The sequence below is a fragment of the Aulostomus chinensis genome, chromosome 16 (assembly GCF_037954235.1).
Source record: "Aulostomus chinensis isolate RoL2024-O1b breed Wild chromosome 16, RoL_Achi_v1.0, whole genome shotgun sequence".
NCBI lineage: Eukaryota > Metazoa > Chordata > Actinopteri > Syngnathiformes > Aulostomidae > Aulostomus > Aulostomus chinensis.
Window position 1 is genome coordinate 11,654,688 of NC_141335.1, and position 24,584 is coordinate 11,679,271.

The 24,584-nt window shown below is 41.8% G+C and overlaps 1 protein-coding gene across 4 annotated transcripts in view; it reads right to left on the reverse strand.

Annotated features, from left to right (window-relative positions):
• Nucleotides 1-121: 121 nt before the first annotated feature.
• The window catches only part of mark1 (MAP/microtubule affinity-regulating kinase 1), a 34,498-nt gene continuing 10,035 nt past the window's right edge, over nt 122-24,584 (reverse strand). Inside the window, exons 3-18 of one of the 4 annotated variants that reach the window (XM_086181466.1) lie at nt 23,875-23,928; nt 12,647-12,695; nt 10,983-11,048; nt 10,686-10,756; nt 9,801-9,857; nt 9,470-9,706; nt 8,298-8,417; nt 7,416-7,515; nt 7,207-7,319; nt 6,963-7,116; nt 4,899-5,080; nt 4,717-4,808; nt 4,075-4,215; nt 3,725-3,976; nt 1,930-1,974; nt 122-1,815 (exon numbers count right to left, since the gene is read on the reverse strand). In XM_086181466.1, the coding sequence (XP_086037592.1) occupies nt 1,470-1,815; nt 1,930-1,974; nt 3,725-3,976; nt 4,075-4,215; nt 4,717-4,808; nt 4,899-5,080; nt 6,963-7,116; nt 7,207-7,319; nt 7,416-7,515; nt 8,298-8,417; nt 9,470-9,706; nt 9,801-9,857; nt 10,686-10,756; nt 10,983-11,048; nt 12,647-12,695; nt 23,875-23,928 (2,079 nt within the window). In that variant the 3' untranslated portion in view covers nt 122-1,469. Of the gene's footprint in view, nt 1,816-1,929; nt 1,975-3,724; nt 3,977-4,074; nt 4,216-4,716; nt 4,809-4,898; nt 5,081-6,911; nt 7,117-7,206; nt 7,320-7,415; nt 7,516-8,297; nt 8,418-9,469; nt 9,707-9,800; nt 9,858-10,685; nt 10,757-10,982; nt 11,049-12,646; nt 12,696-14,872; nt 15,184-23,874; nt 23,929-24,584 lie in introns of those variants that run through there. The other 3 variants (XM_086181465.1, XM_086181468.1, XM_086181467.1) reach the window with 3 other exon arrangements.

Sequence of the window (24,584 nt, forward strand, 5' to 3'; positions counted from 1 at the left end):
GTAACATGACATGACTTCACACCTGGTTCTCAAAATCACACACACTAACACATCTTTGTATTCTAGTGAAAATACCATCTTGTAATTAGGGAATCAGCCATGAAAAATAAAATAAAATAAATACAAACAAATAAAATCCTTTTTATTTTCTCCAACAAAGTGCACGCCTCAATTCTACAAAGCAGCACATTACAATGTAATGGAATAAATACAATAAAATTTGTTGAATTAAAAAAAAAAAATCAAATGAAAAGAAAAAACACAAGCAAGGAGATACACAAGTACCTGCACAATCACACTGGTGGCAGGACTAAATCAGGCTCATTAGAAAGGTTCCACCATAACAAACTTCTCATGCATCTTCAGTGGATTGAAGGTCCACTCCTTTCAAACGGAAACTAATTTAAGCCCTGCTGGTATGTTAAGTGAGGACTACCAAACTAACATGAAAGAAACACAGGTGCATACTCTCATGTTCATACACATCATTCTGGAAAACTTGTGCAATTTGCAGCAGGATCTCCGTAATCACCTTCCTACTGCCGAGAGGAAAAAAAAAAATAATAAAGTGAACAAACTTTTCAGTTTAAACTGACTCAAGTCTATGTGGTGCAATGTAGTGTGGTTGGTTTGTTTTGTTTTTTGTTTTTTTTCCATAGGCGAATCAAATAGAACACAAAAGGCAAGGGAACAAATCCCTTTAATATTCCACAAAATAATTTAGTGCTCTTTAAATAAAATTAAAAACACTATTTTCATATGGTGGCTCTTACAAAAAAAAATTAAAAAAAAAAAAATCACAGACCAAAAAGGATAATGCTCTAAGAGACATCAATTATATTAGGAAAAAAAAATCCCATGAAAAAGGACAGTATTGACAATAAAATTCTGTACAGAACTCAAAATCAATATACAATACAGTACCTGCAGATGTTATGCATACAGTACAATTCTCTTTTTACATAGTTTTAGTATCCAGCCTGATCTATATACTGACTTAACATGGGTGGAAAAGCGGCTATTTTTTAGTTACTCGAATGGTTATTCAGCGAGGAGATCTTAGTCGTAGGCCTTTAGAAAAAGAGATTGAAAACTTTATTGCAGGATGGTGGTTTTCAGTTGCATACTGCATGTGTTACATGAATGTGTCCTATGATGAGGAGCAGCGAGCGGGCTGATGACAGACAGACGGCCGGACGGAAGAGGGAAAAGAAAAAAAAAGGAGGCGGCAGGGGTGGGGTGGGGGGGGTAGCTCTTTTTGCTATGTGTCCGTCACAGAGGATAAACCTCGCCGATCTACTACCCTGTACAGTACATTCGTGGCCAGTATTGCACGTTACCAGCCGAGGCCACCCTTATGCTGCGTGGTGAGGACCTTCAGTGCTGAGCTATGTCCTGTAAGTCAACACTAATCCAGTGATGAGATGAAACTGCAACCGGAGCTCGCCAAACACCGACGCCATCTGCCGTCACAGTTTGAGCTCATTGGCAATTTTGCAGGCGATATTCTTAAAGGCGATGGACGTGCCCGATATCCTCTTAAAGCGCACGCCGTTGAGAGAGAGGCGGGGCAGCTTGCACACCTCCATTTCCCATTGGACAAGGTTGTCTTGGCGAGCGTCGCCGTGCACGCAGAAAAGGAGGAAGCGTTCGCGCTGCTCGTAATCGCAACTGTTGGCGTCCAGAACCTTTCGGATCTCCCTCATCATCTCTGAGGGTTCCATGGAGGAGGTGGTCTTCATGCTCCATGTGAAACGCAGTGAGCGGGGCTTTGAGTCCCGACCGCCATCTTCTTTAGCATCGCCGGACGCACTTCTGCAATAAGAAAAGAAGGCAGGGAGAGAGAGAGAGGAAGAGGAGGAGAGGGGAGACGTTGAGGGAGGCAGAGGTTGATTAAAGGTTCTCAGAAAATATCAATCCAATTCTCACCTTGGTGTTTCTGTCCTGGCACTGGCCTCGCCCTCACTAGGAACCCTGAAATAAACCAGGAATAGACTGTTACTCCCATGAGCTGATGACAACCGTGGTAACCCCCTCCCCACCAACTTCCAACAGCCCCCCATCACCACTGACACAGAGAGGGGTGTCGGGCATCATGCCAGGAAAGAATCCACACTCCTGGGTATCAGGGTTCAGCACACAATGAGTAGCTCCTTCACACTAGCCAAACGTAGCATCCCCTTTACTGCCTGTTCTTAATCTCCACTGATCTGTGAGGAGGGGTTCTCATCTTCAATCCACAATTGGCCTGATCCTTTCTCTTTAGTCGGACTCATGGAGACAGGGGAGAGTAAGGAGAGGAGAGGAAGCATATATCGTGTCTTAGTAGAGGAGAAGCTGGTGAGCTGTGAGAGGTTTGTTCTGGAGGCAAGTGGGCACAAGGGTAGGAAATACACAGCATAACAAGGGGGGTCAGTAGGCAAGGATGTGATATACTGGGTCATAAGGAGTTTGCTCGCTTTTGTTTTGGAATGGAGGGGTCAGGTGCAGCAAGCGTTGTATTCTCCTACCTCCGGGTTGACCTGAAAGACAGAGCTCTATGCGGGGGAGAGAAGGAGAGAAAGCTGTGAACCACTAAAAGATGGGCCGGCGTGAAGGTGACACAAGGACCTACTGAGTGGAGGAGAAGCCTCATTGCTTTGCTGTTCATGTCGAAAGCAAAGGCTAACAGAGTGCATGTCTCGTAGGCAACAAGGGTTGAGAGTCAGAGTGCACAATCTGTTGGAATCTTTTTGAAATTTAGTTGGATTACATTCCTAAAAGATATTTTTCAGCACTGTGAAGGTAAAGAGATGACCTCATGTACTGGATCTATGCTGGCGGAACTGTAATATTTTGTGCTCTATGAGCTACCAGAAGAAGTAATACTAGTAATGAACAGGGGCGTAGTGACGGATCAGCTGCTTATCGGTGTTGGCTGGTAACGACCTTGTTGATCACCATCGGTCATGTTTCTGCTGTCCTACTTGTTTGTTTGCATGATTTCTGCCATGAGAAGTATGCAGGTTTCTGCCTGCTGGCTGGCTCGGAATTTGTTGTTTCATGTAGCGAGGGGGACATTGAGAACGGCGGTACACCAGAAACCGAAAGGAAAACGCTGACTGAAATACAGGGTGCAAAACTTAATGTCTTTTTCTTCTTTTTAACTTTTCTACGACTTAGAGGAAGCCTTTCATGACCATGGATGCTCTGAAACATCTGTTTACGTAAGAGAAATGAGCAGAAATTCATTCAAACATAAGAATGCATTCAAAGATGAGTGAGAGGCTAAATACAGGTTGTTTGAGAACTGTTGAGGATCGGCTATGTCATCACAGATGGTATGATAACTCATTCTTTCATGATGATTTGTCGCCCTCATACAAACAAAAGGGGTGACAAAAGAAACTAATGAATAAGATGGAAAAACACGAAGAATATTATCTGTGATTATTGTACATTATAATTAATTAACAAGTCACTTGAGCAGATTCATCATTATAGTTCCATCAACTACAACTAGCTACTAGCTTCAGTCCTACTAGAGGCTGAGCAAGTATAATTCACTGATTTGGCCATCTAAAACCTTCAGGCTGCAAGCAAAGGCATTGAAAAGGTCATCAACTACATTTTACAAACGAATTCCTGTGATTTGACACCATTAAGACTCTCAGCCAAATGTTTGCCTTTTCAACATTTCACAAGAATTCTACTTTACAACCTCGTGTATCGTGTCTTCACTGACCTGCGCACAAACTTGGAGGTGATCTTGCTGATGATTCCGGTGGAGGTGCCCCTCCTTTGCTGAGCGAGGGCCCCGGTATCGTGGGACAGTGTGGGTGACGCCGGTGGGCCGTTGTAGGTGGCGCTGCGCCGGTCTCGGAGCTGAGCCCCGTGGAAGGTGCTGCGGCTGGTGGTACCACGAGGGAAGCGGTTCTTCTCTGGGGTGCTAATACTGTGTGCAGACGGCGAGGTAGAGGGACCCCGCGGAGAGGAGCTGCAACACAATCAGTGTAAGAAACACATACACATACACACTAATAATCGTCAGCTGGCTCCTTATCTACTGCACGTGGGTGAGATCGGGTTGCTCACCTGGCCTTCAGCTCTGTGTTGTCATCGATGGGGGGCAGTGTGCTCTTTGAAGGGTGCCCCGACGATGACATGGACTTGGTGTGCCGAGGTCGCGTGGAGCTCATTGCAGTCGAAGGGGTGCTACCCGACACCTCAGTTAAACTGAAGCAAGAGTCCAGAGTATTAGTACACAACGATGGACGACTGTATAACACTGGGTCTAGGTATTTGCACAGTAAAATGATGCAGTACCCCACACTTAAGTGAGCAACAGTTCTGGGGCTGTCCCCCAAGTCATCTGTCAGAAATCCCTCATGCGTCAACTGAGATGCTTTGAGGAGACAAGAATCTAAAACAGATCTAGATCTGCAGGATGCATATTATTGATCCACAGATTGCTCTTTCTAATTGCAGGGCCTGTGGTTTGGGTCATATCAATGAATACTCTGATTAACAGCACGCAGTGGAGAAATACCAAATCATTAATGCAGAAAATATGACTAAGGATTCATTCTTAGTGAAATGGAAACAGCACAGATACAGTAGGCTTACAGTTTCACAAGTTGCACAAGTTTAAATTTCAACTCAGGTACAGCTCTAAAAACAAGACAATATCTAGCCTTAAATCTCAGCCTGTAGATGCATGTGTGTGTGTGTACTCACCTGCTGTCTTTGCCATTCGGAATTGCCGAGTAGCGGTCAGTGGAGGATCGTTCACACACATAGGTATTCCTGCGAGTCATTGACCCATTGGTCTGTGGAGAGAGACACCAAAAATGTTAGTAAAATGAATATAAATGCAGGACAATACGATGTGTGTGTGTGTGAATCCTGCGCTTCCTCACCCCCACCGCACTTGTGGTTTTCTTCCTCTCCTGAACTCCTAGGGGCGATGCCGGTACATCTCCTTTAGAAGTACTGAGCTCCAGCCGGCGAGCCCCATCCCACTCCTCCCGGTGGTCACTCTCCACACTTAGGGCCTGGCCACGCCTCGTGTACGAGACCGCCGGGGGCACAGCTGGACCCACTAGCGGAGTGACAAATGAGAGCACAGCTTTACACACATCCTAATTCCTGCATCTCCTGATATCAGTTGAAACAAAAATGACCAGACAAAGACATCGTCATGGTTACAGTAGCATCCAGCAAAGCCACTCAAAGCCGTTTAAAACATCATCCAATGTATCAAAAACAACACTTGATTCCATATATCGTTAAAGATGGGCAAGTACAAAGCAAAGCTGTTCACTCCTCATGCTTTGAGGTGCTGCAGGGAAGCAGCCAGCCAGCAGATGGCGCCAGACACAATGGTCCCACATGACATAGGAGGAAGCTGCTACAACAACAGTGCAGCTTAAATTGACTCACTCATTTGCATGTTTAAGCTGGATGTGGGAAATTAAAAATAATGCACAGAGATGAGTAGGCTTGGATTTATATAACTGGCTTTTCACTACAACAGTCACATTGACAGGGAGGGCAGGATGTGACACTATTGATTCAAATATAGAACACTGCCGTTTGGTAAGGTTTTACCAGCTGTGTCCAGATATATACATGTACACAAGGTTTATGCAGGATCAGCTAAATTAGAGTTACAACATTTAAAACTGTTATTTTTGCCATTTGAGACCTAGTCCAAATCCTTACGGGGCAAAAAACTGTTAACTTCCTGAATGAAAATCACAGATTTATAAATCAATTTTATCATATTTTCCTGAACAAGGTGCAGAAGTGTTGAGTGATATGACGGTACACTCTAGGTGATAATACAAAATTAGCCTGCTGGTAAAGATTTGGCAATAACGTTTCTACTGTGGGAGCCAAGTTATATATCAAATCAGGGCTGGATTCGCATGTGACCTCCAGCTGCTCAGTGAGGTCATTTAGGTCGACATGGAGGAGACGTGTAAGCTAACCCAAGATGAGGGAACTTGTTTTTGTTCATTTTGGATTTGCAAGTATTAAAAAAAAAAAAAAAAATCAAATGGGATAAACACTTGTTACTTGGAACAAAGTCTTCATTGAACTTGAAGAACCATCCAGGCTCCATCATCGATCCCTGAGGGTCCTATTGTGTTATTGTCCTTCACTCTACTGAAAGCAACACGAACAGTTATTCTTTGATGAATGAACACGTTGGCCTACACACCACATCGCAACCCACCAGCTGGGTGTTTTCCAGTCAGTCCTGACCAGGCTGCACAGACAGCATTAGCATTAGCTCTCTTTGGTTTTATATTTATTGTAGTAAATTTAACTGTTGCTCAAGATTCATGAGCCCAAAAACAGTTTCCTCTGTTTGAGTTTTGGTGTACGATTGCAGTGACACAGATACTGAACGTTCTCACAACAACGGCTAACATTACCCACAAGTTCTATAGATATCAAAGAAAACGTTTAAATCCAACATTTGGACAACATTTTAAAGATGTTAAATTGTATTGAGGTTAAATGTTTACGAAGGCTAAACATTTCCAAATCCAACAATGAGAATATTTCAGTAATGTTGATTATCTGTAATCTGGTGCTTCAACAAGCATTTTTTTGTGGCTGTCGGTTCCACGTTGGTTTCTTTTTGGAGTTTTGATACAAATTTGTCCACATTTGCAAATAAGACTTGGGTCAATGTAACTTTTAAAAAATCTTAATTTCTAATCTTTTCAATATTAAGTCATGTTAAGGCCTTAATGCTGATTTATGACTTTCCACAGAAACCCTATACATCGTATAAGGACAGCTGGGTGGATGGCAGCATCTAATAACTGGGCCAACTGTCTGAGAATAAGAGCAACTTCCCCCTACACAACATGCAGCCAGCAGCACTCTCAGAGCTGGGAAGGACGGGGTTACTTTACTTGGCTTCTCTACGACACCACCACCACCATCACCACCATCATCATCCCCACCATGATCACTGTAGCGGCGCTGTTTCTGATTGGCCGAGATGCTGCGTGTGACTTTGGGATGGGCGGGAGAAATACTGGAACTGTTGTTGATGTCACTGGTCGGTCGCTGCCGCTGACCCAGGATGCTGTTAGTCAGAGGTTCGCTCCCCTCAAACTGAAACATGAGGAGGGGTGTGATCACACAAAAGTGCACATTTAACCTCTGATGATGATGATGATGATGAGCAATGTCAAAGCAACTGACCTCTGGAGCTTTTCTACCCAACAGCAGATACGTGGCCATGACATCATCGTACTTCTGGCTTTGGAGAGACTCCGTGATCTCATCCTTAGGGAAGCCCATCGTCACCATGAGCTCTGTTGGTGGTAACAAGGCCAACATTTGGTAAAACACTTAGTTCTGGACATGACATGAATAATTACATCTAGACACACACATACACTCCAACACACCTATTCTGGATGAGTCACTGAAGTCGGCCTCAGGCTCGATGTAAGGCTTCAGCTCCTCCTCCTCGTGACCCACATTCATCCAATGGTCTTTCATGATTTGCTAACAAAGAAACAAAATCGTTAGAGCTTGAATAGCTCCAGTGCAATTATTTCAGCTGTAATTTCAATCAAGTATCTTTAATGAAAACGTTTCTCATTGCCAAGTGTAGCTGCAGCTGATCATTAGTTATCATCGGTGGAGAAATCTTTAGTATTGAACTCTAGCCTGGTGCTGAGTGCAGGGGCGGTATTGACTCTGGACTAAAGAGCGTGACTTGAACTGACGACTACATAATGTTTGCAAAGAATAAATATATTATAATCAGTGAAGTGAACACACTATAAGTAGAATGCAGCAGGATTTTTTTGAATTGATCCATCTGTTTCTTCATAAAATACTTTAACTAATTCAAATGAACTATTTTCTTTAATCAAAATATGATGTAAGACCCATTCTGACCTTAGACAAATATGCATAATGTTTCTACAGTTCCAGCAGACGGACAAAATTTAAGTGTTGATGCATAATTAACAGCAGTAGGAATTACGTGGAGGCTGCAGTGCAGAGCATTTCTGAGGCGAGAGGAAAATAACTGAACATGGAAACAGAGTGCGGTTATTTTGGGCTAAAAAGACCAGACAGACATAAACCTATTTGGAAGTGCAATGACTTTAATCTAAAAATCAAGATAGGAAGCCTCCATGTTGGTGGGCTTCACAATAGATGGCTCCGCTATCTGGACACTCATCCTGTTTTTATTTTTTTTTTATATTTAGGACTACATAAGTGGTTTATCTCTTCTATGATGTCTCTGCTGTAACAGTTCTGTGTATTGTTGATACCTCCAAGCTGCCTCTTTTGACAGGGTTGAGCACTAGTAGTTTCTTCAGCAGGTTTTCACAGTCTGTGGACATGTAGAAAGGAATACGGTACTTTCCCCGCAGGACCCTCTCTCTCAGCTCCTACAACAACAACAAGGAGACAGAGATTTAAATATGAAGTCAGAAATGTATCATTTTCTTTCTTGAAGGCCAAACTACAAATTAATCATTTTTTTATAGCTTTGAAAATAGATGAATACAGTACCAAATTGTCCTTACCTTTACAGGACATTGTATCCTTTCATACATTGGACCATAGATCAAAGGTATAACATGTAAGATTTTTCTATTCAAACGGACAGACTGATGTAGTGTTGTTTTTACATCAATATACATTGTACATGTTTCCAACAATATAAAAGCCTAGAGATTTATTTTCTTGTGAACTGTGCATGTCATTTGAACACCTGACAATGGCATCATTATTACCTTTAGCCACCAAGCTAATGCATTAGCCACCAAGCTAATGTGTGCATTACGTCACATTAGTCAACATACTCATATACTTATTTCTATTATGACTATTTTGAAGAGGTGATCAGCATTATCCTCGCATTACAGTGACCACATATTGTTTGCTAAATAGCGTCATGGATGCTGATGGTAATGGTAAGTTAGCAAGTAGACGTTAAGCTAGCTACAGTTACTGCAGCATCTTTAATAGAATGAGAGGACAGAACTTGAGAAAACTTGCTATCATAACATTAGGTGTCCACTGTCCTGCTACTCCAGCAAACATTATTTGGCAACTTTAACCACAAGTTAACAAGTTAGCTAACACTACAACATTATGTCATTCCAAACATAATTTTTGCCATAGCCAAGTCATGTGGATTTTAGTTGAGCTAGGAGGTTTTTTTTGGACTGAACTATCAACAATGTTTTCTCATGCCTTACAATTTTTGCATTTAATCGTTTTTTTTATTACTGCGCTCTTCATTAGTTTTCTTTATCTGTTACGGTGATGCATTTTATAACTGTTTTTTGAAAGGATCTATATAAATGAAGAATGAACTGTTGCCATTCCTTGACGATTGGTTAATTACAAAGGCCAAGGTGTTTATTGCCACATAAACAGTATTTCTTATTAAGACTATCAAAGCATACCTTCCAAAAATAAACCAGTACCACACCTTTAGGTTCTGCCCATCGAAGGGCAGTGAGCCGCTGACCAGTGTATAGAGGATGACCCCAAGGCTCCAGACGTCCACCTCTGGTCCATCATACTTTTTTCCCTGGAAGAGTTCCGGTGCAGCGTAAGGCGGTGACCCACAGAAGGTGTCCAGTTTACTGCCGACGGTGAACTCGTTGCTGAAGCCAAAGTCGGCTATCTTGATGTTCATATCGGCATCTAACAACAGGTTCTCCGCCTGAGGTGTGCAGAGGCGAGGAAATGATTGATTTAGTGTGTTTTGCATCATTTATCAAAATATCAGGGCATTATAGAGAGTAAGAGATACGCGCCTTTAGATCCCTGTGTACTATCCTCCTCTGGTGACAGTACTGCACAGCAGATACAATCTGAGAAACACACATATTTCATTTTTCTTCAAAACATCACCAACAAATTTACTGACAGAATATTTGCAGGGGGGCTTCAATGTGAGCAACACAACTTGTACTTGTGGTATTTTTTTCTTTCTTTCAGCAGACAAATAAAATGTATAATGGATAAGTAGCCAAAACATGACATCAAAAACATCACTGGGCCTTAACAAATACAAACGCTTCATTCACACTTATATAATCTTTGAGGTTTATGAAACACAATCATGGAAGTCAGTTGAGCTAACAGTGTCTCCGTCTGCTGTTGTCATGACGATTGGCAGGTAGGTCTCACAAACATGTCAGGATAAAAACCACATTGTTGGTCGACAGATGCCGCCCACGCGTGTGCACTGACTCTGGCACTATTTTACCTTTCTGAATGTTGATCTATGTGTAAGAAGAGACACATACACACACGCAAACACACACTTGTGCGCTGCCCACACAGTCATATGCACACTTCATCTGAGTCATTCGGAATGAAGTGTGTGAAGAGTGTGGAACTCTAGATGATCTAAAAATCATCTGGCGATTGGTAGTTTAAAGGCTCTTATTCTGTTCCATGCACCTGAAGCACCACTGGGTGTCAGGGCAGCACCTACAACGTGAGGAAGAGGAGGCTGCTCTCTCTCTCAGACTCAGCTGTGTGTGTGTGTGTGTGTGTGTGTGTGTGTGTGCGTGTGCATGCACCCTCTCCATCTTTCCTCTGCAGTCAGTGACGAAGCTGGATCTTGGTGCATGCAGTCTTTCCTCGGAGAACAGTAATGGATTGACGACAGTGAAGCGATACTGATGACTCACCTGTCTGAACTTGGCCCTGGCCTCCTTCTCCTTCATCCTACCATGAGCCACCAGATAATCAAACACCTCTCCTGCAGCAGACACACACCAGACACGTCAATCACTTTTCCCCCCCCAACAGGATTCATTCATGTGGAGTTTGTTAGATAAAATCATCCAGCAGGCATTAGGTTTATTCATGAGTGGAGTTACAGATTTGTGAAGAGTTTTCTGTGATGAATATTCCATCACAGGCAGCTTAAACTTACATGAGCTCATGTTGTTTATACTGTCTCAGTGTATCGATGCTTCACTCACCACCGCTGGCGTACTCCATCACCAAATACAGCGTCTTCTCCGTCTCAATCACCTCAAATAATTTCACTGCAGAAGACATCGGGAGATAAAAGAAGATGGGAATCAAATAAATTTGCTATTTAAAAAACATTGTTTTGAATAATGGAGGTTCTACGTTGGCGTCGGCTGAACTCGCAGTGCCCTCATCGCATTAAAACTGAGTCTGAGTAAAGTCCTCACGACTTTAGGGCACCATAAATCTCAACTAAAGCCAATTACTGTTATTAAGAATGCATTTGCTTGTAACTTATGCTTCTTTTAAGCTTTTTCAAATGATTAGGTCATACCCAATCTTTGGAAAACTGCTTTGAGGAGGATTAGGGTCTGGAATAAATGGCATGATTTCATTGCTACCAACATCATTACCCTTTCTGCTTATCTCTATGATCTTGTTTTGACTTTTACTGAATCCTGATTTTCTGTGTGGCAGAAAGTTGATGTTCTGATACCATATTTTCTCTCCTAAATTTCATACCTCAACTTACAGCGTAGTAATTACCACCGGTATATTAAAACATACTTATTGGTTGCATTCGGTAGCCCCATCCAACTACTGATATCCTTTATGTAGGGCTGGATGATAACTTTAAATCAGTACCACTCTTAAGTTCCGCACCTTTTTTTATTCAAACTCTATCCTCATAGTTCTCCTACAAGCTATGTATGGTAAATAGGCAGAAATATCAAAGAGAATCTACTAACCAAATTAACAAACTAATTTCCAAGGGTTACAACAATTCACATTCTAATTAAAAACCATATTGTAATGATGACTGTGCTAGGTTAGCAGGGATATGACCTAAACAAAGATCATTTTCTTTGAATATCTCATTATTCTTTATTTTGACACATACGCTGCTTTTAGGAGAGATCAAATCGGGATTTCGATAAAATGACGATTAATTGTTCATCTATATCTCAATTACTATTTTGTCTGTTGATCTTAATTCATATTTAACTAATTGCCCAGCCCACCTGTGTGTTGTATGAGTCAGAGAAAACCGTGCTAACAGGAAAGTCAGTGGTAATAAATCAGTGGTACCGAATCTGTGACTAGACGCATTATTCAAGCAGCATTTAAAGCCAGTATCGGAGGCAGAATAACTCCAACAATAAATCTACAAAGGTTTACTGCATCAATGCAGCGGTTTTTATCATCTTTAGAATAAACTATAACAGTGGCCATCTTCTTTTTTGGATATGAAGCCACACTTCGGGCTGTTTCTTCCTCTGGACCATGACTAGGAGCCTCTATCAGTGGAAAAAGAGTTTTTTTCCCTGCAAAGTCAGACAACACACCAAAATATCTAGAAGTTATTGATAAGTTCAGAGGCATACGAATGCTATGAATCAGATTATCTGGAAGTGGTTTTGGATTCCTACCCCGATGGAGGACTTTACTCAGACGTGGAACTTACATTTGGTATTTTGCGAGCAGGGAAACAGATGATCCAACTCCAGAGAGGATATCAAACTGATTTATAAATACACCCACTGTTTTATCAAGCAGGTTTTTAATATTTCTTTGATGAATTCAACAAGATATATCATTCCCTCTGTGCAAGATGTTTAAAAAACAAATTTCGTAGGATTTTATTTTATCAATATTAAAATGTACTGCTCACCTATGTTTGGATGATTCAGTATCTTCATTATTCGGACCTCCCTGAAGAGCTGTGGACACAAAGGAACAGTTATTCATTAACCACGCTGGAAAAGTACTGATAGAAACTACTACGAAGCCCTGAGGAGAAAGCTCAAGTGATTCATCTGAAACTGGATTAAGGAACATGAGAAGACAGACCTGAGATCATGGGACTCCCATACTATTTGAAGCACACAGTGACAATAAACACAAATAAGGAGCCAGTCAGCAGCATCACATACAGGCAGTCTGGACGCTAGCAGTGCAGACATCGAGGCATCTCCATGCTTCTATCACTATCTTAACACGAATGTGTAAATGATAATGCTACATTTAGTTCTAGAATACATAAACGTGGCAGGATCTGAACATGGGGAAAGTTCTTCCCCACTGATATTCAGACAAAGAACAACTGACAAGTCACGTTTCCTGTGTCTGGTGTAACAGTCAAATGAGCTCCTCTAGACAATTTGGGAAGGCTTCACAATTAGCTGCAGAACTCATGCTGTGTTCAAAAACACAAAACATTGTTTGGACTGGGATTTAGCATCCACTGCTAATTGAGGCAGAGTAGATTTAGCGTCCTGCTGGTCACTTTTATTTCACAAAAGGAGCCATGGGGGATTTTTTTCATCTGCTATCTCAATTAAAAACAAGAAAACCAATGATCATAAATATTAATATTTCAGGATCAACTGGACATAGATCCCAGTGGTCAGTAGTCGATGATGTTCCTGCAACTTCTCCTATGGTCTATTAGGTGTTACATAAGTGCTGGGGAAGTCTTTGCCTCCAGGTCATCCAACGTTACCCCCGTGTGAGCAGGCCAGACTCTTCAGGACCTCTCAGCTGGTTCCACAACATGCAGTCACTCTCTTCCCTCTAATTCTTTCTTCTGCTCTATCCCTGTCTATACTTGCCCGCCTGACATTTCTCTTCGCCCTCAACCAAATCCAAACACACACAAAAAAGTTACCACAGACCAAAATCAATAAGAAAAAAAAGGGAAACAAAAACAACAACCCCCCCCCCCCAAAAAAAACAACAACAACAACAAATGAATCAATAAGAATCTCCCATGTTAACAAACTCTGGTAGTTCTAATTCAAATGTGTCATAGACTTCTTTGGTGACCAGAAAATACTGAAAGCATCAGCAGCCACAATTTAATGTTTCTTCATTGTAATTAGCGAGGAATAACATCAGATTTTTTTTGCCACTATGCAATATTATATAAATTTATTTCTTGATGATGAGCAAAGACTTGACCACTACCAATGTGTAAAATAATGACCAATAATGACCATGTCGATATCGGCACACGTCCCAAATTATAATGAACAACTGGTTTATTTGGCATCCTGCTGCTGTAAATACACACTAGCCGAGTGGTAATCCTGTGTATTTGCTAAGATGCATGTCTGTAGAAATGTTCTGATACCATTTTTTTCCCTTGTCAATAAAGATTCTGATACATGAACTTAAGTATCAGCTGACAACAAGCACTAACCTGCTACCGTTGTGTTAAAATCTATTCTAAATGTGACCAACTATATACAGCTAAGCCTGTAAGGATGGAATTTCATGTTGTTATAGCAGCAAAACATGAACAAATACATTCAGAGAACGAAGGAGTAGAACTTTGCCTCTTCATTCAACTTAATGTTACATCTCAAACACCTCTTCTTCACTGCTCTAAAAACAGTAGCTGCTGGTGAAGTCACAACACAACTTTCTGCAAAGACTACAGTTTGAGAGCAGCAAAGCATAATGGATTTCCTGTATGTAATATGAATCTGACATAACTGGGCTGACCGGGAAGTAGTAGGGCTAATAAATAATGTGGTACAGAATTATTGAGTACATAGATTAAGATAAACTGCAATACCAATTTACACCCTGCATCGGAGGACTTTACAGTTTACAAAGTGTTACATTACACAAAAGCTTGCAACAGTGGGAGCCAGAGGGCTGGATTCAATTGGTTTTAATATTTTCGCTGTACTACTGATAAGAAAAAATGATGATGAGGAAAATATTATTTTCAAAAATACATTTACAGTTTCACAAGGTGACCGAATCTTTTCTTAAACAACTCTGTAAATAAATAAAGCACCCTCTTACTGGAAAGAGGTCCAAATACATTTCTACAGACAATGAGTTGTTGTATATCTGGCTGTGTCCGAGTACGTTATACTTATCTTACAAAAACAATTGAATGCAACAATGAAGGAAAGGGGAGGCTGCAGGCCATTTCTTGGCTGCGAACTCTTCCTACTAGCATTAGCTGCTTTCCCTGTGAGAGCTTCCTCCAACTGGGCAGGCTCAATGGGGTGATGGAGTATTAAGTGTCTAATTATGTTTGTTGTTCGGGACGTTTTCCTTATGGCTCCCCCGCTGAACACTTTGGCCTTCCATGTTCGACAAATTGCGAGCTTGACCCCGGATTTCAACCGCGCACGGCTGCGCCATGTTCCGACTGCAACGCCAATCACGTCGGTACTCATCACAACTGCAATTTCCAGCTGCCCGGCGGCTTTGCTGTCTTGCTAACGCTTTGCAACTGTCGTCTCTTGATTTATTGGTTTCTATCTCGTGCAAGTAGAGGACGTGTTCTTACTGTGTCATTTCCAGGCCTGTTTTTGTGATTGAGAGGCTGCTTTTAGTGTTTTATTTTGAAAATGACCGGATATATTACGCTATTTGCGTGAAACCTTCCTGCCTGACACGGAATCCCCTGTGTAAATGAAGGCGCTGTCCTTCCGGGCTCCTGCAAATACCTCTTTTTTTTTTTTTGCACCCTTAACAAGGAGACCTTTGTCTCATCGTGCCCACGCACACAGCAATAGGCGTCACCGTCATGACTTGGACTACATTCAACTCACTCCCTTTAAAACAACGTGTGAACATTCTGAGGCTACAAGCTAGCATCTGCTAGCTAGCATCAAGTACTGTCGCGTGCAAAGAGTGTGCTCGGCGTCTGACACTTGGGGTATTTATTTGATCATGAGAGGGAATGTTGGACCTTTGTTGTTAAATTCACAACTTTATCTATGATACTATAATACTGCTAGGGCTTTAATTTTGATTACACTAAATTCAGTTTTCTTTAATACTTTTAAGAGCTTGTGGCAACCATGGAATTAAATTCAAATGTTATATCACAATATCACTCACGTAAATGCTATACACACACCAGCCATGTAGGGGCACTATTATTTAAGTTTCAGTTCAGATACTAGTTCAGTTATTTATGTTTGTTTTGTCATTCTTGTACTGATAAAACACTGCAGTTTTTTCTTTGGGCGTGAATAAAAAGGATTTCATGATGTACTCTCTCCTTTTGGACATTTTAAGCAATGTGCATTCATGCAGCTTTTAGAGTGTGTATGTGCTGTCGGCCCATGTTTTATTTTTGTCCACAAAAAGCTTCTCCTGTGTTTTTCTCTCTGTGTTCCATATTCATCGGCTGCTGTGTTGGACTGAGAGGTTCTCGAATGTAACAAGACAATTAGAGTGGAAACACAGTGACACAATAACCAGACGATGTCCTGGAGTAAGAACACGCAGGTCACAGCCTCATTTAATGTGTGTTAAACATGTGACACATCCATCGTTATAACTCTGAGTGTGTGCTGGACTAAAGAGTTACTGTCTTGATATCTGTCTCTTCCTCATGCTGTCTCGTTCCCTCACTCTCGTGTCCGTCATTGCCCTGAAGCCCCTCACATGGGAGGCACCCGTGCACGCACTTGGAAGCAAAAATTAGATCAAATGGGAGAAGGGCTGTGGAGAACAACAACAAACACAGAGCCTGTCAATACCAGCTCGATAGGGATGCTGCCACCACGAAGGCTGACAGGATATAATGAGTGTGGGATCTTTGATCCAGTCTGTTGTTAATTCCGATATCTACAGGCCAGAGGAGGCGTCACAGCATGGCACAAAGCGTTCTGGACAAGGTGAGCGAGGACTGAATATTTTGGTTGGGAGGCGAAATCATTCAAACTGTCAAGACTGTCGAGGCAGCAATTGAAGAAAATGATCAAAAGAGTAACTGCAAAAAACAAAATGTGTATCACACACACATGAAAGCACACCATTTCCAGTGTGCCTGAATCTCAGTAGTGTGTGCCAGTGACCTACTTCCAGCCACCCAGGGGCGCCCAGACTCCCAAACTAGCCTTAATTACAGCACAGTCCCATGTAGAAGAAGCAGAGCAGCAGATATCAGCCTGGACTATTTCAGTCATGGCAGCTGCTCATTCAACATGGAGATTATTGATAGGATAAGTAGCCTGGAGCTCCTCTTTCCTCTAATGAGTATACGTTATTCATGTGCACAAATAAAGCTTCTAAACCATGCATCAGTAATATAAGAGGGACAGACAATGTTACTGACATCCAGACAGGCCATACTGTTCTCCTCTCTTGAGCTGCAGGCCCATGTCTTTGTCCCAAAATGACACTTTACCAAAATTTCTGTAAAAACATTCAAAGAGTGCCCTGACAGCACTGAAAAAGTATCCAATAAATAAATGCACATCTTAGCAGCCTCAACGTTTGATTTGTTTATGATTCAACGGTGCTGTCCGCCCAATCACATTCCACTCATCTGAACAAGACCAAAGCTGCCGTCACCCGTGGGCTCCACAGCGTTTCATTGGCTAATGTAGAGTGGCAGGCGCAAGACATACATAAAAACAGCCATTAAGAGAGCCTGACCCCATGGTGGGGTTTTTACAACGGGCGGAAAATACACGCTGAATGCTGAGGCGGAAAAAAATATCATCACACTCAGATATGAGACATGAAGATGGAAGGTTGGCGTTTTTTTGGAGAAGCAAACAGCGATTTATTCATTTACATTCCTCGCTCTCTCATACTGAAGTCAGTTTTGTGTCACACAAAGAAAATATTTTTAGCTGTGAATAAATGTGTCTTGCATTTTTTTCGAGACAAACTTTATAAGAAATACGCATACTGTACATCATCTCCAGAGCCAGACAAGGACACAGATGTCCTTATCTTCTCAGTGCTGCAGTAGGAAGCTGAGACGCACAGAGACTAGCTGGCCGCTTGTTAGCTTGACGCATTCACATCAATGCAGATCAACCCCGGATTAAATGCTGATTAAACCTTTCCCACTCTAGATGTTAGCAGGATTTTCTTAGCCATTGTGAAAGACAGTTTTAGGGAGCTTAGACCCACAGGGGCTGGTTAGCTTAGTGCAATGAACGGTAATGGAAGGAAAGGGTTAGCATAGGTACCTATGTCAAAATTCACCAAATAAACTTTTCTCCAAATGCCTGCATTTATATAACCAAGGTTGTTTTACATTTGTTCTGAAATAAGTGACATCAAACCTTTTGACAGCGTAATGCTCACAGTTCCTATCTACAACCATTCATTGTGCTAAGCTAACTAGCACTTAGCTAGTCTCTGTGGGTCTCAGCTCACTAACGCAGCAGAGAGGAAAGAAGGGAATCTATCTTCTTGTCTGGCTCTGAGGAAGATGGATGATAAAGAGTATTTCCTTCAAATCATCTTTGTCAGCACATTGAACTGTTGGATCTTAAGTTTACTGCTTATATCTTTGTAGAGAGGAAATAGTGAAGAGAGACAATTCTTATTTACAGATTAGAGAGTGAGAGCGGTGGGATGGGAAGCAGTGACAGAGGGGATTAACAGAGAGGCCTATTTTAGGGCCGAAATGCCTAAAAACCATGACAACATCAACATCGCTGACCACAGATGACATGTGATGCATTTCCTCTGGCAGATCTAAGGAGGTGCTTTGGAAGCTTGGTCGACCTCATTTCCTGTTATAGTGAAAGAGACACTGAGTGACGCCAGGCCAGAGGACGCTATCGGACCAGTTCCTCACTTTACCCTTATGATTCCTTCCACTCTAACCTCTTTTGTAAGAAATAAACAGGAGGGAAACACCAGGATGACAAAAGATAAGCTCAGCAAAGTCGGTGATAACAGATTGACTTTAGCTTTTTGCCTCAGTGATGTCATCTAAATCCCAAAGGCGGATAAGCGAGATGATGCTTGCGTGTCTATATGAGTGAATGCACACGGGTACACAGGTAGATTAATGTGTGTCAAATGTTACCAATGAAAAATCCTGAGGCTCTGACAGCAAGTGCCTTATGAATAAAACAACTGCGTGTCATGCAGACCCGAGTGTACAGCAGCAAATATTTTGCTCATCCTCTGAGACCATAAAAAAAGAATACCATTGATATTGGCTCCCTGATTTGACCTCCCAAACCTCCTTCTGCCAAACACAATCAAAATAGTGTCACAGCTTTAACCTTCATGCAACTTGTCTAATCAGCTCTAAATCAGGGGAGCAGAAGGAGACAGAGTCAGCTGATATTTTCTGAAGCAATGCTGCAACCTCTGCTCGTCATGCATGTACAGATACCTGAGTCATTGAATCAATAACACGGCTGCCTGTTGCTTGTATCAGTCTCTTGAAATAGCCTGCTCAGCAATACACAAGGCCATATTTAACCATGAAAATGTGCACCGACCCGCTGTAGGATCGATGTATTTTCCAAGCACAACTACACTGTCAGAAGTATTTGAGGGGAAAATACAGGCTTCTTTCATTTAACAGTCATTAATTGCTGAATGAATTTTCCTGCTGAGTTCTCGTGGTTGATGGGAAAGCGATGGCTGACCAGCATAGACACCCTGAAGGAATGTGTGTACAGTAACTCAGCCGAGACTTTTAAAAATGACAACAAGCAAGCAAAGCAATAACACTGAGGCGAGTGATGCTAGGAAGAGAGTTCATCAAAATTTTCACCAGAAAAAAAAAAAAAAATTAGTGACTTTTCCACAACTTCACCATCATCAATTCAGTTCCGATTTCATTCCGATGAACCTTTTCACCTGCAATCCGATACTGATACTGACACCAGAGCTATTTTTCTTGAAAATTATCAATATTGTTTTAATTGACACACTAACAACCATTTATCGCTCCTTTATGAGGGACAACTTCTTGTAAATTGTTACCCTTTTTTGTAGGTGTTTCATGACTGTATGAAACCTGATCAGTGAGCACGAATGTTGTCTGACATTCCCTGTGTGTATGGGGGAGGGGGTGCAAGATAAATTGATCCCCAGTAGTGCTGCAGATTCATATCATCAGTTCACTTTAACTCCAGCCGCTGGTTGAAACCTCATTGCTCAGGGATGACGTGGCTTTATGTTTCCAGCTCAGATACTGGCTGGCGAGTCAAGGCCGAGAATCTTGCCATTCAGGTGGATGTTGACTTTGATGCAGTGATAGTGAAGCTTTTACTATGATGGCATCGGACATTCCAAGTTAATGTGATAATTGATTCAATCCAGGAGATGACTGCTGCATTATAAGACCAGTTCCTGCACTGCAGAGAGCCCTTCACCATACTATTAGAGCGATCTATACGGAGTAGTGGAATACACAACAGCATGCTGTATATGGTCTATGAAGATACAACAAAAACTGACAGATGACACATCAAATAAAACAACACACCATCAGAAATAGCTCTATAGTACGCCATACTGACCCGCTCACATCTACTGCAGGGGACATCTAAAAGGCCCACTGAATAATTAATCAGAGCCACCTGATTGGTCTGCAGTCTGCCCGGCGACGTTCATCACCTGGCAGCAGACAACCCGACCCATCGGGTGTGTAACCACTCGTGACCCAGACAAGACATGAATCACAGTTAGTTTCCTACTCTGAATTTTAAAGTCACACAGACACACACGCACACACACATACCCCATGCCCTAAATGTTTATTAGCCGCTGTGTGTGTGTGTGTGTGTGTGTGTGTGTGTGTGTGTATGCACAGATTACAAACCACATAATGGGCTGTTTAACAAAAGAGTTCACACAATGAAATGACACTCAGTCAGATTAGATGAGGAAGGAATGGAGAGCTATCAATTCTCACAGCGTCTCTGCACTGATTGGCTGAAGAATTGCAGTCTGATCCCATTAAGATCCAAGTCAGTTACAGATGTGCTTTGCTAGTGGAGAACAATGCCGGGAACAGAGCCGCACGACAAATGCTCTGATAGGATAAAAAGTGCTCTTGTAGTACACATTTGCATGTAGGATTTCATCTCAGAGCACATTTTGGTCTCATATTAAGAAAATAGTTTGATTAGCAACCTTCACTTCCTCCACATGAACATGACACTCATATTGTTTTATAATTTTATCATCAAGACCAGACACATCCTTCTTTCACTGCTTTCATGTCCTCTAAGAGAAACGTCTCGACAAAACACATTTAAGTGTTTGCTCTTATCACTCTTCTGGTCTGCATGGCGACAAGGGCCCGCTCTCCACAGCAACCATAATAAAACCATAAAACCATGATAGCTAGGGCACTCCATCTATTTGCAGCTAAAGGCTAAAGCTTCTGTGTGTTGCAAGTAAGTGATGCTTACATGTGCTGCAAAACATGACGCGTCATGTTTGCTTTTGTTAAACAACAAAATGCAATGAGCTAGAAAGCAACCAAAGAGTTCATACCTCTGCTAAGAAGGCAACCTTGATACAGAATATGAACATCCATCTATCTATCCATCCATTTCCTGTATCGCTTATTCGTTTAGGGTCAGTGAGGATCAAACCAGTGACGATTCGGTTGCAAGACGGCCACTCTACCTTTGAGCCATGGCGCCCCGAATTTGAACAAAGCATCATCAAATTCTGTTAATACATTTTCTTTTCTGTCATTTCTGTAAAAAATAGATCCCGAACATGATCCATATCATCAACAGGAGTTTTATACTCATCCCTCTATTCAAAATACATAGCCTCAAGAAATTGAATTAAAAAATGCTCAAGATATCAGCCATGACATCAAAACAGGATTTCTGGAAACAGAAGCTTTCTTCTTTCAGTCATTTTACATGGCCTCTGATGGAAATTTTATCTGTGACATGTCCAGAAATATAACAGCTACATCCTGCAAATGGCTTTCAACAATCTTTAGGATCAACAATTTGATCCTGATCACCTCCAAAAGATCATCACAAGTTCCTGGTAGTATCACCTTTCCTCCCACCAAAGTTCAGCAACTATCATCTGTTAGTTTTGAAAAATCCCTGTAATAAATATCAAATGCACGTGATCACATTAATTCTTTGAAGGAAGCAAAAATCTTTCCTTGGTATTTATGGAGAGACTAGAAGTAGTTTCAGTAGTAGACGGTTGTATTTTACAGCCATATGTGTTTAGCACACTCATAAATGGAGCCTTTGTAGCCGATCTCAACAACATGAAAGTTCATATTTCACACTCCAAATCCAACAGTTGAGGCAGTTTTACCCTCAAATCTGGAGGATTTCAGCCCTACAGTAGGAAACAACCTCAAGTCAACTCAACTAACCAGTCCACCCACGTTCAATAAAATGATATTTCTGAGTGTCTTCAGTAAGTCGGCTGGTATGGACGGCTGTCACCTCACAAGATGACACACCCCGGCCAGGGTTCTCTCACAAATCCTCCATGAGTTCAAGTGCAGACCTCCGGTGCAGATGTGGCTCCTTCACGCTACTGTGACAATTCTTAACGATGTGTTGCCTCTGGAGGCAGAAAGTGGTATCAGGAGCCAAGTATGGACCGCATCTCCCTTGGTGGGGATAAGAAGTTCCCTTTATTCCACTACTATTCCCACAGGGCAGTAGTGAGATGTACGGAAGCAGACTATTCACTTAAGGAAATACAGAGACTGTTTTTTGTTTTTTTTTGTTTGTTTTTTTTAAAGAAAAATGATCTTATTAATTCAGACAAACAGCTCTGTTTTTGATAGTAATCATAATACTAGAGAAAGAACATTGATGACCCTGATAAACAACCCTCCGACTGTGCTGTTAAGTATAGTCTCATTGGATTTCAAGCTCCCTGCACGAGTTAAGATTGAAGGTTTTCAGAATTAACAAGACGCCAATTCCTGAAAAAAAATAATTCTGTATTCAGTTTTTCTGAATGGACCAGAAACTGAGACTCCCCCCCCCCCTCTACAGAAAACAATACACTTCCCTAAAGGAAACAGCGAATAAAGGCCAGTGCAGTGTTTTTGCAAAACATTATGATGTCACATTGAATACAAATTTAACAATATAAAATATCATCCCTTCAATATTTCATGCGATTAAACAGTCGTCTAACATTTTTCATAACTAGTGGATGAAATACTGAATTACGGCCAGTCACAGTGACATGTGACCACCAAAATCTAATCAGTCCATCCTTTGTCCAGGTGGTTGTGTGGGCCAAACTTGAACGTTCCTGAGATACTGTGTTAATACAAAGCCGACGGATGGATGGCGAACCTAAAGATCGAATGACCCCACTCACAGCTGTCAGGAACACTGACAATTATGAGCCTGTGTTATTACGTGCACAGCCATGAGTAAAACAATTTTTCACCTGCTGTGCGTCTGCAACAGCAGTATTTTTCAAGCCCAGTGACCTACAGGGAAGAGATGCATCAAGACATTAATAGCCATTTCAGCAGGTGTGGTTGCTGTAATGGACCATTATCACAATGAGTCACTGCAGCAGTTGCCTGGCAATTTTTTATTCTTTTTTAATGAAACACTAAAAAGAAAAGAGCGGCCGTGATGAACTATGTTACGATGATGTCTTGACCATGAAAAGAATTCCTGTCAGTCAGCGGCGTTATTTTTAGATGTCACAGTAGGTGATGTTGGCTCGCCGACAAGCTTTCCTTCCTCATGGTCTTAATCTACCGTGAGGATTGTAGCTGTATGGATGTGTGTGTGTGTGTGTGTGTGTGTGTGTGTGTGTGTGTGTGTGTGTGTGTGTGTGTGTGTCTTTAATCAGCAGATTGAGCTGGATTTGGACTCCGTAATCAGGAAACCGTCCCAAACTCTTCGTTGTAATTGGTTATGACTGTTAGACAAGGGTAAGTGACAAACAGGCAGGCGGAGGTATTTATAGATGCTCCCAACCACAGACCAACAGAGTCAAGAGTTAGGGGGGCAGGCTGGAGTTGAAACAAGCCTTGTGGTCTCTCCTGACTACATCTGATTACATTATGTTGAACAGAACATCCTCAGTTCAAAGAAGAAGATGAAGAAGTCAGAATTTCCAGATGGAGAAGCCAGGAACACTGACGTTATAGGGAGGCCATTAAAGAGCGACAGGACTCACCTTCTGTAGACTGGTGGGATTCAGCTGGGTTTTGTCTATAATCTTCACTGCCACCTAGACAGACAAGACAGGAGCAGCGGAGAGGAAGAGGGAATGGGAAAGGAGATAAAAGAGGAGAAGTTTTCAAAAGTAATTCTCAGTTTGCAGTTTTGTTTCAGTTGTACACTGAACGCCAGTGTTGAAAATCCCCATTATTTCACCATTCTGCTGCGAGGCAGCCATGTCAAAACATGTCACAGTAGAATCTGTGAACACACCTTGAAAAGCTTCTATTTGTGAAGCGATAAAGCTTTGAAAAAGAACAAGACAGAAATGATCCTGTCCCTGATTAAGAATATGAGGGATCTTTGCGATTAAAGAAACGGCACCATTTTGATTAATAAGCTCACAGCACAATCTCCTCAGAGTCAGATGTTAAGATAGATAGATACCCTTCTCTCCTCTGTGCTGCATTAGGGAACTGAGCCTAGCACAATGAATGGTAGTGGGTGGGAAGTGCTAGCATACCTCAATCAGGTTCATGATCTTGGTTTGTCCAAGAGTGATGTTACTCCTCTCTAGCCAAGTTAGCCACAATAAGTAGCAGGATTCTCTCTGCATCAAATGAATGTGCCCAGTCAAAGTAGTTCCCACTATGTTACTGACTTAAAAAAAAAAAGTCTCAAGTCTTCAACAATTGTGAATTTTCGGGCCGGCCGTGTGACTGTGTG